This window comes from Callorhinchus milii, unplaced genomic scaffold (genome assembly GCF_018977255.1).
Source record: "Callorhinchus milii isolate IMCB2004 unplaced genomic scaffold, IMCB_Cmil_1.0 Scaffold5, whole genome shotgun sequence".
NCBI lineage: Eukaryota > Metazoa > Chordata > Chondrichthyes > Chimaeriformes > Callorhinchidae > Callorhinchus > Callorhinchus milii.
In genome coordinates, this window is record NW_024704746.1 from 31323261 (window position 1) to 31336078 (window position 12818).

General features: G+C 42.3%; 1 protein-coding gene across 2 annotated transcripts in view; it reads right to left on the minus strand.

Annotated features, from left to right (window-relative positions):
* gnptab (N-acetylglucosamine-1-phosphate transferase subunits alpha and beta) overlaps positions 1-11785 on the minus strand; it is a 42791-nt gene extending 31006 nt beyond the window's left edge. For both annotated transcript variants that reach the window (XM_007895374.2, XM_007895375.2), the window contains exons 1-4: positions 11701-11785; positions 9512-9721; positions 5256-5341; positions 1648-1767 (exon numbers count right to left, since the gene is read on the minus strand). In XM_007895374.2, coding sequence (XP_007893565.1) covers positions 1648-1767; positions 5256-5341; positions 9512-9640 — 335 coding nt within the window. In that variant the 5' untranslated portion in view covers positions 9641-9721; positions 11701-11785. The remainder of the gene's footprint in view (positions 1-1647; positions 1768-5255; positions 5342-9511; positions 9722-11700) is intronic.
* Between the last annotated feature and the right edge of the window lie 1033 nt (positions 11786-12818).

The window sequence follows — 12818 nt, forward strand, 5'->3', positions numbered from 1 at the left end:
TAACCCAACATGTGCTCATTAACTGGTAAATATATCCTGTTGGGGGAGAGGAAGAGAAACAGGGATAAGCAATCTCTTTGGGACTCAGTTAGCTCCAAGGTGACATGCCTGGCAATAGAAGATTGGAATCAAGTTACTGCTCTGTGGTGGTTTCAGCCCTCTGGTACCTAATACAGGCAGGTTCAAAGCATTGTTGATGACAGATCAGCTAGCCTGGCATATTATTCGACTTGGAGGGATATATCATTCACCAGAGATTGGGATTCTTCCCCCTTTAACCCTGCAAGCCAAAGCCCTAATAGGTAGAGTGGTTCTAGATTGACATGCAGCAGAAAGCTTGCCAGTGTTTGCGCTGTAACAAAGGAATTTGATCTATACATTAGTGATTATTTATCCTTGTGTCAATAGTTTCAATAAGCAAATCTCCAAATTCCTCTTGGCATAAAGACATCAAATACACACCTCCCAAACATTAATTATTGAAACAAATGTTGCAAACAACTCTTCTATTAGCCTTCAAAAACTCTGCAAAGGTGCTAGAAAACAGAAGACTGACATTGTTAAGGCCTGCTCCTTCTTCTTTACTCCCAAGGTTGATTGCCACAAATTGCTGCAAGGTATAAAGGAATCACTAAATTTCACAAACTGAATCATGATTTTGAAGCAGTTAATGGACCAGTTCAGCATAATATGAGAGGGCAACTCCTAATCCTACATTGCAATTATCTCATCCTGCACAAATACTTTAAATTTCATTCTGTCCACACTGGTGACTGTAGTTGGAAGTGCATCAAAGTGCAAACTCCAGAAAGTATAGGCCTCTTTCTACAAAGCTCAGTGCAGTGAAATCCCACGCTCCTTCTTTCAGCATCTCTTCCAGGTCCCTTTTCCACCGACTCTCAAGAGGCATAAAGGACAAGAGGAACCAAATTCCCATCACCCACTACCCTCGCAACATCTGCCCAAACAAAACTGCACTACCCAATTAGCCAAAAATGCCTACAGCCCGACAGTGAACAATAATGCTCTATCATACATAGCTCTGCAAAACACAATATCTGTCCCTGCATTACTGTTTATTGTGTTACTAAGTAACCTAGCACGTACTCGTCACACAAAGACACACAAAGCATGTACACGTTGCTATTTTTTAAAAAAAAACATTTTTTAAAGAAAGAATCATTAGCATGTAGCCAACTCACTTTCTACTAAGAATTGTTAGCAATAATTTTAAATAATCACCAAACGTTCATTTTTACAGAACCAGTAATTCAGTGCTTTGCATCCTATTTTGAATACATTTTACTGTACTGACCTTTGTAGATATACGTACTTTACCTTAAACAAACCCTGAAACTTAATAAACAAAGATATTGGCCCTGAAGGTTATTGAGTTTCAATCAGAGAGTCTAGGTTGCTTGTTACTTGAGCTTACTTGCCTTAGTAGGTAGTTTGCTGGTTGCCTTGAAAGTAATTGAAAGCAACACATTGGTATTTCAGATGTCATGTAAACTGAACATTTCTACAACTTGAGGGGACACACAATATGGTAGCAAATCCTGGGTGTTGTATATTTTTAAAAAATCTGAAAAGCAAAACTATTGCTATACATAAAAATCAAACTTAACTACAGAGAGAAAAACACACCTCACAGTACGCTGGTCTTCCTTCATTTGTTGCCTTACTCTGTGTAGTTCCTTCAGCAGACCTGGGTCTGTGCCATTCACCCATGTATACACCACATCAATTGGCATCGGCAGACATAATCTAATGCAAACCATGTGAAAAAAAAGGCAATTTGAGAATGTATATTCAAATTAAGGAAACTGACAGAAAAGGTAATCCATATGTCAATCAAAATATGCAGGTACCTTTTTAGGTTAAAAGGAGGTGAAGCTTTGACAAGGTACACCACATTTACAAAGGATACATATATTCCTTAATTCTACTCAGCCTGAAACATTGTGCTTAAAACGATTGTAAAATGCTTTCACTCTGTAAACTGGAAGTGTAAGATGTTACTACAGGGTAGTGAGAGCATAATATTTAATGGCCAAGTACCCACTGAAGATGTAATAATAATCCTTAAATTTAACATTATGCCAAGAGAATATCTCACACCACTTCACAGGATATATTGTAGAGCAGGGGTGGGCAAAATACAGCCCGCGGGCCATATCCAGCCTGCCAAATGATTCTATCCGGCCCGTCATTATGTCTAGCAATAAAAAAAATTATAGTTCATTGAGTCCCAGAAAGTGGCACAAATTTTGCATTTGAATCAGACTGGGAACATCAGCCAATCACACTGCTTAGTTGTGCGCACGCTCCCTTAAGTGTTGAATCAGGCTGACATCAGAAATGTAGAAATCGGCAATTTTTCAAACGCGCGCGATAACCGCAACAATACTTTTCACTGAAGAGGACGTTAATTTGAAATGAGTTTATCAAAGATGCGGAAAGTGGACACTGAAGGCCGTATATTCAACAAAGAATGGACTTCTAAATTTTTTTCATTTTTTTTAAAAACCAGTGTGGGTGGAAAAGCTAATGTGCTTAATTTGCAAACAAAGTGTGGCAGTGCTCCAAGACTACAACTTGAATCGCCATTTTGAGAGCAAACATGCTTGCAAATATAAGAACGTTTCTGACGAAAAAAAAAGGAAAGAAAGCTGATGAGATAGTTGTTCGAATGCAAAAAGAGCCAAGTATTTTCACAAAACAATTTGAGTCCCAGGATGAGATTACAAGAGTGAGTTACATGATTGCATACAAAATCGACAAGAACAGCAAACCATAGAAGAATTGGCATCAATGCAGTCAATGAAAGATATGACAACTGGAGAAGACTTTTTGGAAGCAGTAAATAAGTGAATCTTAAAATTAGGAGTGGAGTGGAAAAATGTGACCACCGATGGAGTGTTGAATGTGACCACCGATGGAAGCCCAAATCTGACAGGCAAAAATTTTGGTCATTGAAAAGAATTCAAGATCAAGTCAAAGAAACAAATCCAGAACAGAATACTGTTTTTATACACTGCATTATCCATCAAGAGGTCCTCTGTAAGAGTGTTCCAAAACTAAGCAATGTCATGGACACAGTTACGAAAGTGGTCAACTACATTCGAGCAAGAGGATTAAACCACAGGCAATTTGTAATTGCTTGAGGAATTGGAATCCGAGCGCAGATATCGCACGAATGTAAGATGGCTTAGTTTAGGAGAGGTCTTGAAAAGAATGTGAGAACTGAGAACAGAGATTGATTTATTTTTAGGCATGAAACAAAAAGATTTGGATTTCCCACAGCTGAATGATGCAAATTGGCTCTCTGATTTCACGTTTGCCATTGATATCATGGGCTACATGAATGAACTGAATTGAAAACTGCAACAGAAGGGGGCCTTTGTGCACAATTTGTATTGCAGTGTCAAGTCATTTATGACAAAATAATTTATTTTATTTTGTCAAATAGGAAACAGGCTGTTTGCCCACTTTCCAACTTTGCAGCAGATTACTGTTCACGCTCAAAGCCTTAAAATGTATACTTTGTCACCACTTGACTTACATGCTGAATTTTCTTGCCGATTCCAGGATTTCAATTTCATCGAAAATGACCTGTCTTTGGTCTCTTTACCTTTCTCATTTGATGTTGACAAAGCCCCATTTGAATAAATGTCTGCTCAGTGAGTTGTTTTTATTTAACCTATGAATGTCAATTATATAGACTTTATTTTATGCATGTACAATTGTAAGACTTGATTTTGAGCTATTATTAAGCATTTGCTTCTATATTAAGTGTGTGGCCCACGAAGCTTACCAAAACTCGTGAAGTGGCCCGCCAGCCAAAATAATTGCCCAACCCTGCAGTAGAGTGTAGTAACTGTATATTTTGTGGGCAAACTCAGTAGCTAATTTACACACAGCAATGTCCCACACAAATAGAATGACCATTTTTTTTATTGGAGGGAGATTGTTGACCAGGACACTGATAGAAATGAGAAAGATCCAACGGATCTGTAATATCCCCCTAAACAGGCAGTTAAAACCTTGGTTGAAAGTCTTATGCAAAGGACAACACCTCCAATAATGCAGCACACCCCAGCACTGCACTGGAGTATCAGGCTACACTACAAGTGCAAAGTCCTGACATAGAGCTTGAACCCACAAACTTCCAACTATTCCAACGTGCGCCACCAACTGAGACAGACTGATGTATAGTCAAAACCAACATCCCCCAACAACTAAAAGAACAGCAACAGAAACATACTCACAATTCAGGACTCAAAAGCTACACACCCACAGTTTAGTAAAATAACATTGTTTTTCTGCTGTTCTGCTACTATAGAATCTGCCCTGATGTAAATATCCATTATAGTGGAACTCTCAGCCAATAATGCAGAACCACTCCTGTAATAAAATTATAAAAATATGCTACCAGCCTATTGCCAGGACTGAGAAGTTTTATTCATTTAAATTTGAATGTTCTCACTCGAGCATCTCTTCCAACAGTTTATGTCTTGTGATTACATTTCAATCCATTATTTAGTCGAGTGGAAAAGAACACTTGCTCAGAGATAAAACTTCCTCTACACATCTCTCTTCATTTACAGGATCCACGGCTGGATTAATTGTTTAAATAATGAAAAAAAACTATTAAGTTTAACAATTAATTGGAGTAATTATTAATATAATCCAGTTTTTCAATTCCATTCTGAACTCAAGCCTCCCTAGCTATACATTATATATATATAGTCAAGTATAATAGTTTTCCTATTTAGAGTATTATGGGTGCAATGTCTTGAAGCAATTCACTGAGATTTGATTTTAAAGAGATACAGTAAAAAAAAGTAATCAGCATTTAGCAACATGAAAATTGAATTTATATTTGAATTAGCAATAATAGGTTGTGTACCCCAAACACACAACCATGAACATCAATGGGGAAAGGCCAACCAGAAGCTGTGGGATAATTATAAGCAGGAATTAGATAGTCTAAGATGACACTTCAATGCAGTTGTGGTGGTGGTGGGGGGGGGTTGCATTGTCGGTGGGTTCAAAGTCCCGACATGGGGCTTGAACCCACAACCTTCCAACTCAAAGGTGATAGTACTACCAACCAAGCCAGGCTGAGTTTCTAGTTAAGAATACTTACCTGTCCCCCCTCCCACTGAGACCAACTGGTAAATTGCATAAATCTCCATCTTTCTCTACATTGTTCTAATCCAGCCAACATTCATAATTAAGTAGCATTTTACCTGTTCTGAAATGATTTTCCAGCCACATTGTCTCGATAAGAATCAAACATGACATGATATTGGTCTCGGCTCCATTCCAGCACAACCTTGAAAGAAAAATCCAATTAAGTTTTTCAACTTGATGATTTACATAGTATTGCAGTACAATGCTATCTTAAACAACAACAATGTGCATTTATGTAGCGCACTTCACATTTGGTAGCATCTCGAAGAGTTTAACAATGGTGTAGTTTGATGCCAAGCTGGAAAGAAATAGGAGGTGACCGTAGGCACAGTCGAAGAGGAAAGTCTTCAGGTATGATTTGAAGATAAGTTAAATGGGGGCACGCAGAGGCATTGAGTCAGGAAATTCCAAAAGTTCAGGAATTGATTGAAAGTGGTTGAAAGCACAGCTGCCAATGTGAGGAATCAGGGAATACACAGAAGATCTGAGCCGATTGAGCGAAGGGGAAAGATAGAGGAGTGGGGTGTGAGCAGGATGGAGAGGTAGAGGAGGTTAGTGTCCAATGAAATGACATCTGACATTAAGTGTTACATGGGCAACTTTCGGCAGGCATCAGTCTCAGTCTGGCAGTGTCTCTGTTCCTCTGGCCCAGTTGGAAAAATCAGAATGGTGGCGGAGGACAGGATTAGGGCTTGCAATCCGGGATTTCAATAGCACCATTACCATATGGAGTTCCGGGATTCCATTTTGTAATGGTGCTCTTGAAATTGCGGGATTGCAACTACTAGAAGGAACAGGTTCAACGGTGATGTCTCTTGGCCCCCCTCAAATACTCTACTAACATTTGATGTCAAGGTTCACCCATAAATAATAGTAACTTTGGTAAGGTACCAGAGGCTACTCCAAGCCTGTTGGGTAGGATCCCATTGAAAGGAAAAAGGAGGCAGACCTCATGAGAGGCAAGAGCCCAAAATAGGCAGAGGGAGACCATATTATTCTAGGATTTACAGACATTTACTCAAAAGCTACACATTAAGCTTTACAAGTTTAATTTAGTTTAACATATTGCGTAAGATTACCAATCAATCACTGCAGTTAGCAATTTTTTAAAAAATTCCTCTAATAGTGCAGAGCTTCAACCCAACAATATAAGTGGTTACAACGTTTATTAATAGACAGACTAAAGTAATCAAAACATATCCCACACTGCTTAGCAATACCTTAATGCCACAAATCAAAGGAACCAATGGATCTCTACATCATAAAGGTGGTTTTAAGATGCTGAACAGCTATTGACCGAGTTGGGGGGGGGAGGGGGGGAGAGAAGTGGAATACACAGGGGTCTTTTTGGAGCTCATCTGATTCCGGAGCAGAGGCAGGAGAGCGAGGGGCGGAGCCGAGACCTAGCAGTGGGGATAAAAGCCACAACGAGGAGAGCAGTCAGCCAGTCAGGAGCAGAGGCACGAGAGCGATAAAAAAAACAAGCGACCAGCGGGAAAATTAAAACGTTACGTCAGAGCGACGTCACAATCAAAACATTCTGAAAGAGTAAACTAACAGGGCTAACACTAACTACTGACTAACAGTAAACTGACATTAACTACTAATTAACAACAGTAAAAATAATTTTTTTAAAAAAAATTAATTAAGAATTTAAGTTTTAAAAACTAATAATAATTAATTAGATAAAACTTTAATTCACAGTGGGAGTGAGAGACGTGACAATGGCGTGGCAGGTGTTGTGTGAGGACTGTAACATGTGGGAGTTGCTGGAGGGCAGTCTGAGCCCGGGCGACCACACCTGCAGCAAACGTCTGCAATTGGGCAGTGTCTGAGCTGGAATCCGTGGTGCAGACATTGCGCAGCATCAGGGACAGTAAGTGCTTCCTGGATAGTTTCATCCTGGAGCCAGTCACTCCCCTGAGGCTCAGGGAATGTATAGATAATAGTATCAGTCAAGGACAGGATAGGGTGTCTGACAAGCAGGACGTTAAGGGAACACCAGAGAGTGGTAGTGAAGCCTCAGGCTTTAACCTTGGCCAACAGGTACGAGATCCTTGCAACCTGTGTGGACAAGGAAGCCTGTGAGGAGGAAGGAAAATGTGATTCCAATATTAGGGGAACAAACAGAAAGTTGTAGTAATTGGGGACGAGACGATCAGGCGGACAGATACACTTATCTGCAGCTGCAATCAAGAGACCCGAAGGCTCTGCTGTCTTCCTGGGGCTGGAAGGAAGGACGTCTCGGCGGGGCTGGAGGAGAATCTAAAACATGAGGGCGAGGAACCATTGGTGGTACTTCACATAGGTACCAATGACATAGATAGGGTTGGTTGTAATGATTTGAGGAGGGAGTTCAAGGAGCTGGGAATTAAATTAAAACAAAGAACATCAAAGGTGGTGATATCAGGATTGCTGCCTTTGACATGTGCAAATTAGAGAGTTAAATGCATGGCTGAGGGAGATGTGCGGAACGCAGGGGTTTCATTTTATGGGCCACAGGCACCAGTATTGGGGTAAAGGGGTCTATTTCAAAAAGATGGGCTCCACTTAAATCGGGCTGGGATAAATGTCCTAGCAAACCGAATACAAAGGGAGGTAAATAAAGCTTTAAACTCGTAAAGGGGGGGGATACGATTAGAAATAATCGCAAGCCAGCAATATTAAGAAAACTAAAGGTGGCAGAACAGAATAGCGAGAGAGATAAACAGAATAGGTCAAAGAGGGGTAAGAAGCTCAGTAAAGAAGATAGGGCAGCAGAGAGTTGGGGAAATGGTAAGAAATTAAAATCGCTATATCTGAACGCACGAAGCATTCGGAATAAGGCATTAATTCGTGAATTAAAGGCACAGATAGATACAAACAGGTATGATCTGGTAGCCATTATTGAGACATGGTTACAGGGAGATCTAGGGTGGGAGTTAAATATTCCAGGGTTTTCAGCTTATAGGAAGGATAGACAATGTGGAAAACGAGCTGGGGGGTAGCCTTGTTAATAAAGGATGGAATAAAAACAGTAGAGAGGAAGGATTTCAAATCAGATAACCAGGATGTAGAGACGGTATGGGCAGAAAACATTACTGGGAGTAGTTTATAGATCAAACAGTGATCACAGCATAGCGCAGGGTATTAATCAAGAAATTAGAGGAACATGTAGCAAAGGTAATACAGTAATAGTGGGTGATTTCAATCTTCACATAGATTGGGAAAACCAAATCGGCAAAAGTAGGGTAGAGGAGGAGTTTATAGGATATATGAGAGATAGCTTTCTGGAGCAGTATGCTGAGGAACCAACTAGGGGACAGACCCATTCCAGACCTTGTTTTGTATAACAAAACAGGGCTAGTCGGTAATATAGATACTAAGGCTCCTCTCGGACAGAGTGATCATAACATGATAGAATTTAGTATTAAGTTAGAGAGCAATGTAGTCAAATCCGAAGCAAGGGTTTTAAATTTAAATAAAACTAACTTTGCAGGTATGAGGGAAGAATTAGCTAAAATAGATAGGGAAATTAGATTAATGGATATGACATTAGACTAAGAATAGGAAACATTTAAAGATGTAGTGCATAATTCTCAGCGGTCACATATTCCCTTGAGGAATAAGAGTACCACAGGGAAAGCAGTTCATCCGTGGCTAACTAGAGCAGTTAGAGAAAGTATAAAACTAAAAAGCCTATAAAACTGCCAAAAAGAGTAGCAAACCTGAGGACTGGGAGTGTTTTAGGGATCAACAAAAGAAAACTAAAAAGCTCATTAAGAGTGAGAAAATGGATTATGAGGGCAAGTGCCCAGACCACACACTGACATTTTCACACAAGTTTGAAAAAGAAAAAAGTGAATTTCTCATATACTTGAGAAAAGTATGTCATGAGCAATGTATATTGCTTATTAAATATATATAATTGAGAAGAGATATTAGGAGTATGGAATATCTGATGTATTGTTGCCTTCCTGCAATATTGTTCTGCAGTAAGAGTGCGACAGATTACATGATTGAAGCATCACAGGATTTATGTGCAAACTCTGCAGCAGGTAACTTAAGACTGCTAGGGTTTCAACTGGTTATTTCAGGAACAGTTATCTTTATTTGACTTTGTGATTTTTATAAATATTTATGTCAGCAAGGTCTCACACAATTCAACACGTTTCATCTCAGGATTATGGAAGAAAGGAAGAACGTTTCACCTACTAAGAGTATTTTGAACAGAATATATTCCTGTGTTATGTATTCAAACAGTACATTTTGCATGAAAATCTACATTAAAAAATAAAATAAACTTGGCAGATCATCTAACCAAATTACTCACCTCTCCAAATTGAAAGGCAGATACAATCATAAGCACAATTCCTCCAAAGCAGAGGTAAAGGCCATATCGATGTGACAGACAAGTATAGATCTGCCTCTGAACCAACTTCAGCAGCGAATTGAGGACCATGGCCAGCCTGACATACTCCCTGCCACACACACCCGAGGGCTCTGCACATTCACAAACCCATCGACAGCAAAGCCACAATCACTGTAAAGAAAAGCACACAAAATGTGGTCAGGAACACATGTTTTCCAAATGTATCCTTCTAGTTACAACTTAAACAAGTGTACTGGCCCATTTGCATAAGGTTTGCTTCTGAACTCCCTTCATTATTTGAATAATCATGGCCTTTTGTGAGACACTGCTGTGCGAAACTGGCTGTCGTGTTTCGCCCACAAAATACACAGTGAATCCACTTTATAGTACATCCTGTGAAGTGCTTTGAGACGTCTCAACGACGTGACAAGACACTATATCAAAAGCAAAGATTGTTATTATTATAATAATTCCATGGATCGTTAACGTTCACCTGCGATGGAAGATAGGATCTTGGTTTAACATCGCATCTTAAAGACGATAGCTCCAACAATGTAACACTTCCCAAACAAGACACTGGGCTATCATCCTAGACTATCCCAATGTGAGCTTGAACCCAAGACCGTCTTTCTGACTACGAACCGAGATGCGTTACCAACCTGAGCCAAGCTGATGCCTGACACATGAACAACCTTAATAAGGTTGCTGTCACATATCCATGTTTAATGCTGGAGTACAATGCGTCACATACATAAAATTAGTTAAATATACATGCAGTTCTCGACAAGAACAGGTGTGCCAAGTCAAACAAGTAGCGAAAAACAGGATCTAACACACAGATGTAAAACGAAATGTAAGAATGTAAATGTATCTGACAACCACTATCAGCTTGAAGCATTCCCTGGTTAGATTAAGAGCACAATTAAACAAAATCTTTGCCAATTTAAGAGCAACGCACAGATCGCCAGTCTGAAGTTCTAGTTCTCCCTGTCGCCTGGCGAGATTGTGAATTTCCCGAGAACTGGGTTGTGCGATATATAATGCTCGTGGACGCCAGACGGGGGAAAATTCCCCTCCCATCAGTCCACACAGGATTCAGTCTCTAAAAATGTAACACCACCCAGCAATCATGCACATCCGCACCCCCCGACCCCCCCATCAACCCCAAATCATTTTTTTTTTAAAAACAGCGAAAGGAAACCTAGACCGTTTCTGTTTGAGGACCGGCACCGTCTTCAGGGGTGGGGGGGGTCGAGGAGCGGCCGGGCAGCATCACCAGCAGCTTCTGAAGGACGGCACAAATAGCCGTTGGCTGTTTGCGGGACGTTTCCGCGGCGCGCAAAATCGGCCTCCGCGTTATACCCGTTAAGACGCGCAGTCGAAGCGCTTGGCGGTGCGCACCCTGGAGGCGTCTCGGTGGCCTCTGACGAGGCAACGGTACGGCCCGCGAGGATTATTCCTCCTCAATGTTGAAAGAATGGTCTGAGCTTCCTGAAACCAAACCCGCATCAATGACACTTTGAGGAGCAAAGTCAGTCAGTCAGACTACACATATATATATATACACACACACACACACACACACAAAGAGAGGGGATTGGATCAATGGTTCTCTGGGGGTGAAAGTAAAACACTTGCACGTTTCACAGTGAGGCCAAAAATCAAGGGGTGTATTGGCGGAACTGTCTTCAATAACAGACCCGATTCCCCTCCTCTAACCTAAACTTGAGGCAAACCCCAAACCTGCCCTCCACTCCTCCTCCTCCTCCTCCTCCACCACCACCGCCGCCGCAGCAGCAGCTCCGGTTAAGGTAGTTTTTTTTAAAAAAAACATCTCATCTACATTTTTCAGGTCAACGGTTCATCGCCGGTGCGTGTGAGTGAGTGTGTGTGTGTGTGAGTGAGTGAGTGTGAGTGTGTGTTTTAAAAAAATACCACAGCATCACTTTCGGGGCTGAGCTGAGCCGCTCCTCTCATATATGTGACAGGAACGATCCCCGCGGGTGTCGAGCCGCTCTCGCGCCGCTGCACCCGCCGGGAGCGGAGGCGGAGGGGGGGGGAGGGGGAGGGTTCCGCCGCCCAACCGCCACCCCTGGCGCGCGACCACGTTCAAACACCCACGGACATTCCAACCAACGTCACTCGCTCACCTGGGCCGGCGCCGCTCGAGCTCCTCTCTCGCTCCGTGTGGTAAAGATCGCGTGACCGTGCGCGTTCTCTTCCCCCCCCACCTTACCACCCGCCGGAACCCATTGGGCGGCGGCGCTGGTTTCCTGCTTCGCTCCGCCCCACGCGCAACGCGTCACGCGCCACGCGCACGCGCCGGCCCGAGCCGAGCCACCATCGGAAGTTGCGCGACGGCACCTTCCAGCGGCCATCTTGAGTGTGGCAAAAATAGACCCCGCCCCTCAAACAAATACACACACACACACACACACACACAAGACTTTAAACCACTCACTCACTCACTCACACAGCAGCTGATTAGGTTTAAAATGAGTGACTCGGGACAATTAGTTGGATCTTAGCGAAGAGGATTCAGGACGACGATGATGATTTTCCCAGAAATTGATTGCCGTCTTGCAACGTGACAACAATAATAATCCTCGCATTTGATGTAGCGCTGTTCACGTCGGGAGGACGCCCCAAAGCGCTTCACAGGACACAGTGTGAAGCGAATTGACTGTATATCTGTGGGCGTTCGATGTTGACCTCCATCCCGGGGAACTGCGGCCCCCGCCGCCTCCGCCGCCGCCCACGACAACAATTTACACCGAGACGGTTCCGCACCCCTATGTGCACGCCCGCCACACGGCTCGCTCCCCCTCCGCAGAGCGTGCTGGCTGGCCTCTGCGTTAAGTCCTCCGCTGATCAAGCCAAGGCCCTGTGACTGGGTGTAACTTGACTAATGAGTCCTTCTACGATGACATGCACTGCTGCAACAACAACAACAACAAAACAACAGCAACTTACATTTGCACCGCGCCCCTTCGCGTCGGAAAGACGTCCCAGGGCGCTGGACAATCGAGGGGTTTTGGAGCCATCAATTACTTGATGCAGTTGGTGCTTTTTTTTTATGGTCCAATCAAAATCATCCTTTAAATGCACCTTCCACTTATACACTTATGCAAGCTGTAGATAGTCAGCTACCCCGTCAAATTGTTGGAATCAACACTCGTCAAACGTGATGGCACAGGAAGCATCACAAACAGCTTTAAATACATAAAGGATGTATTTAAAGGGCTACTCAGACTGCCTAATGCGTTTG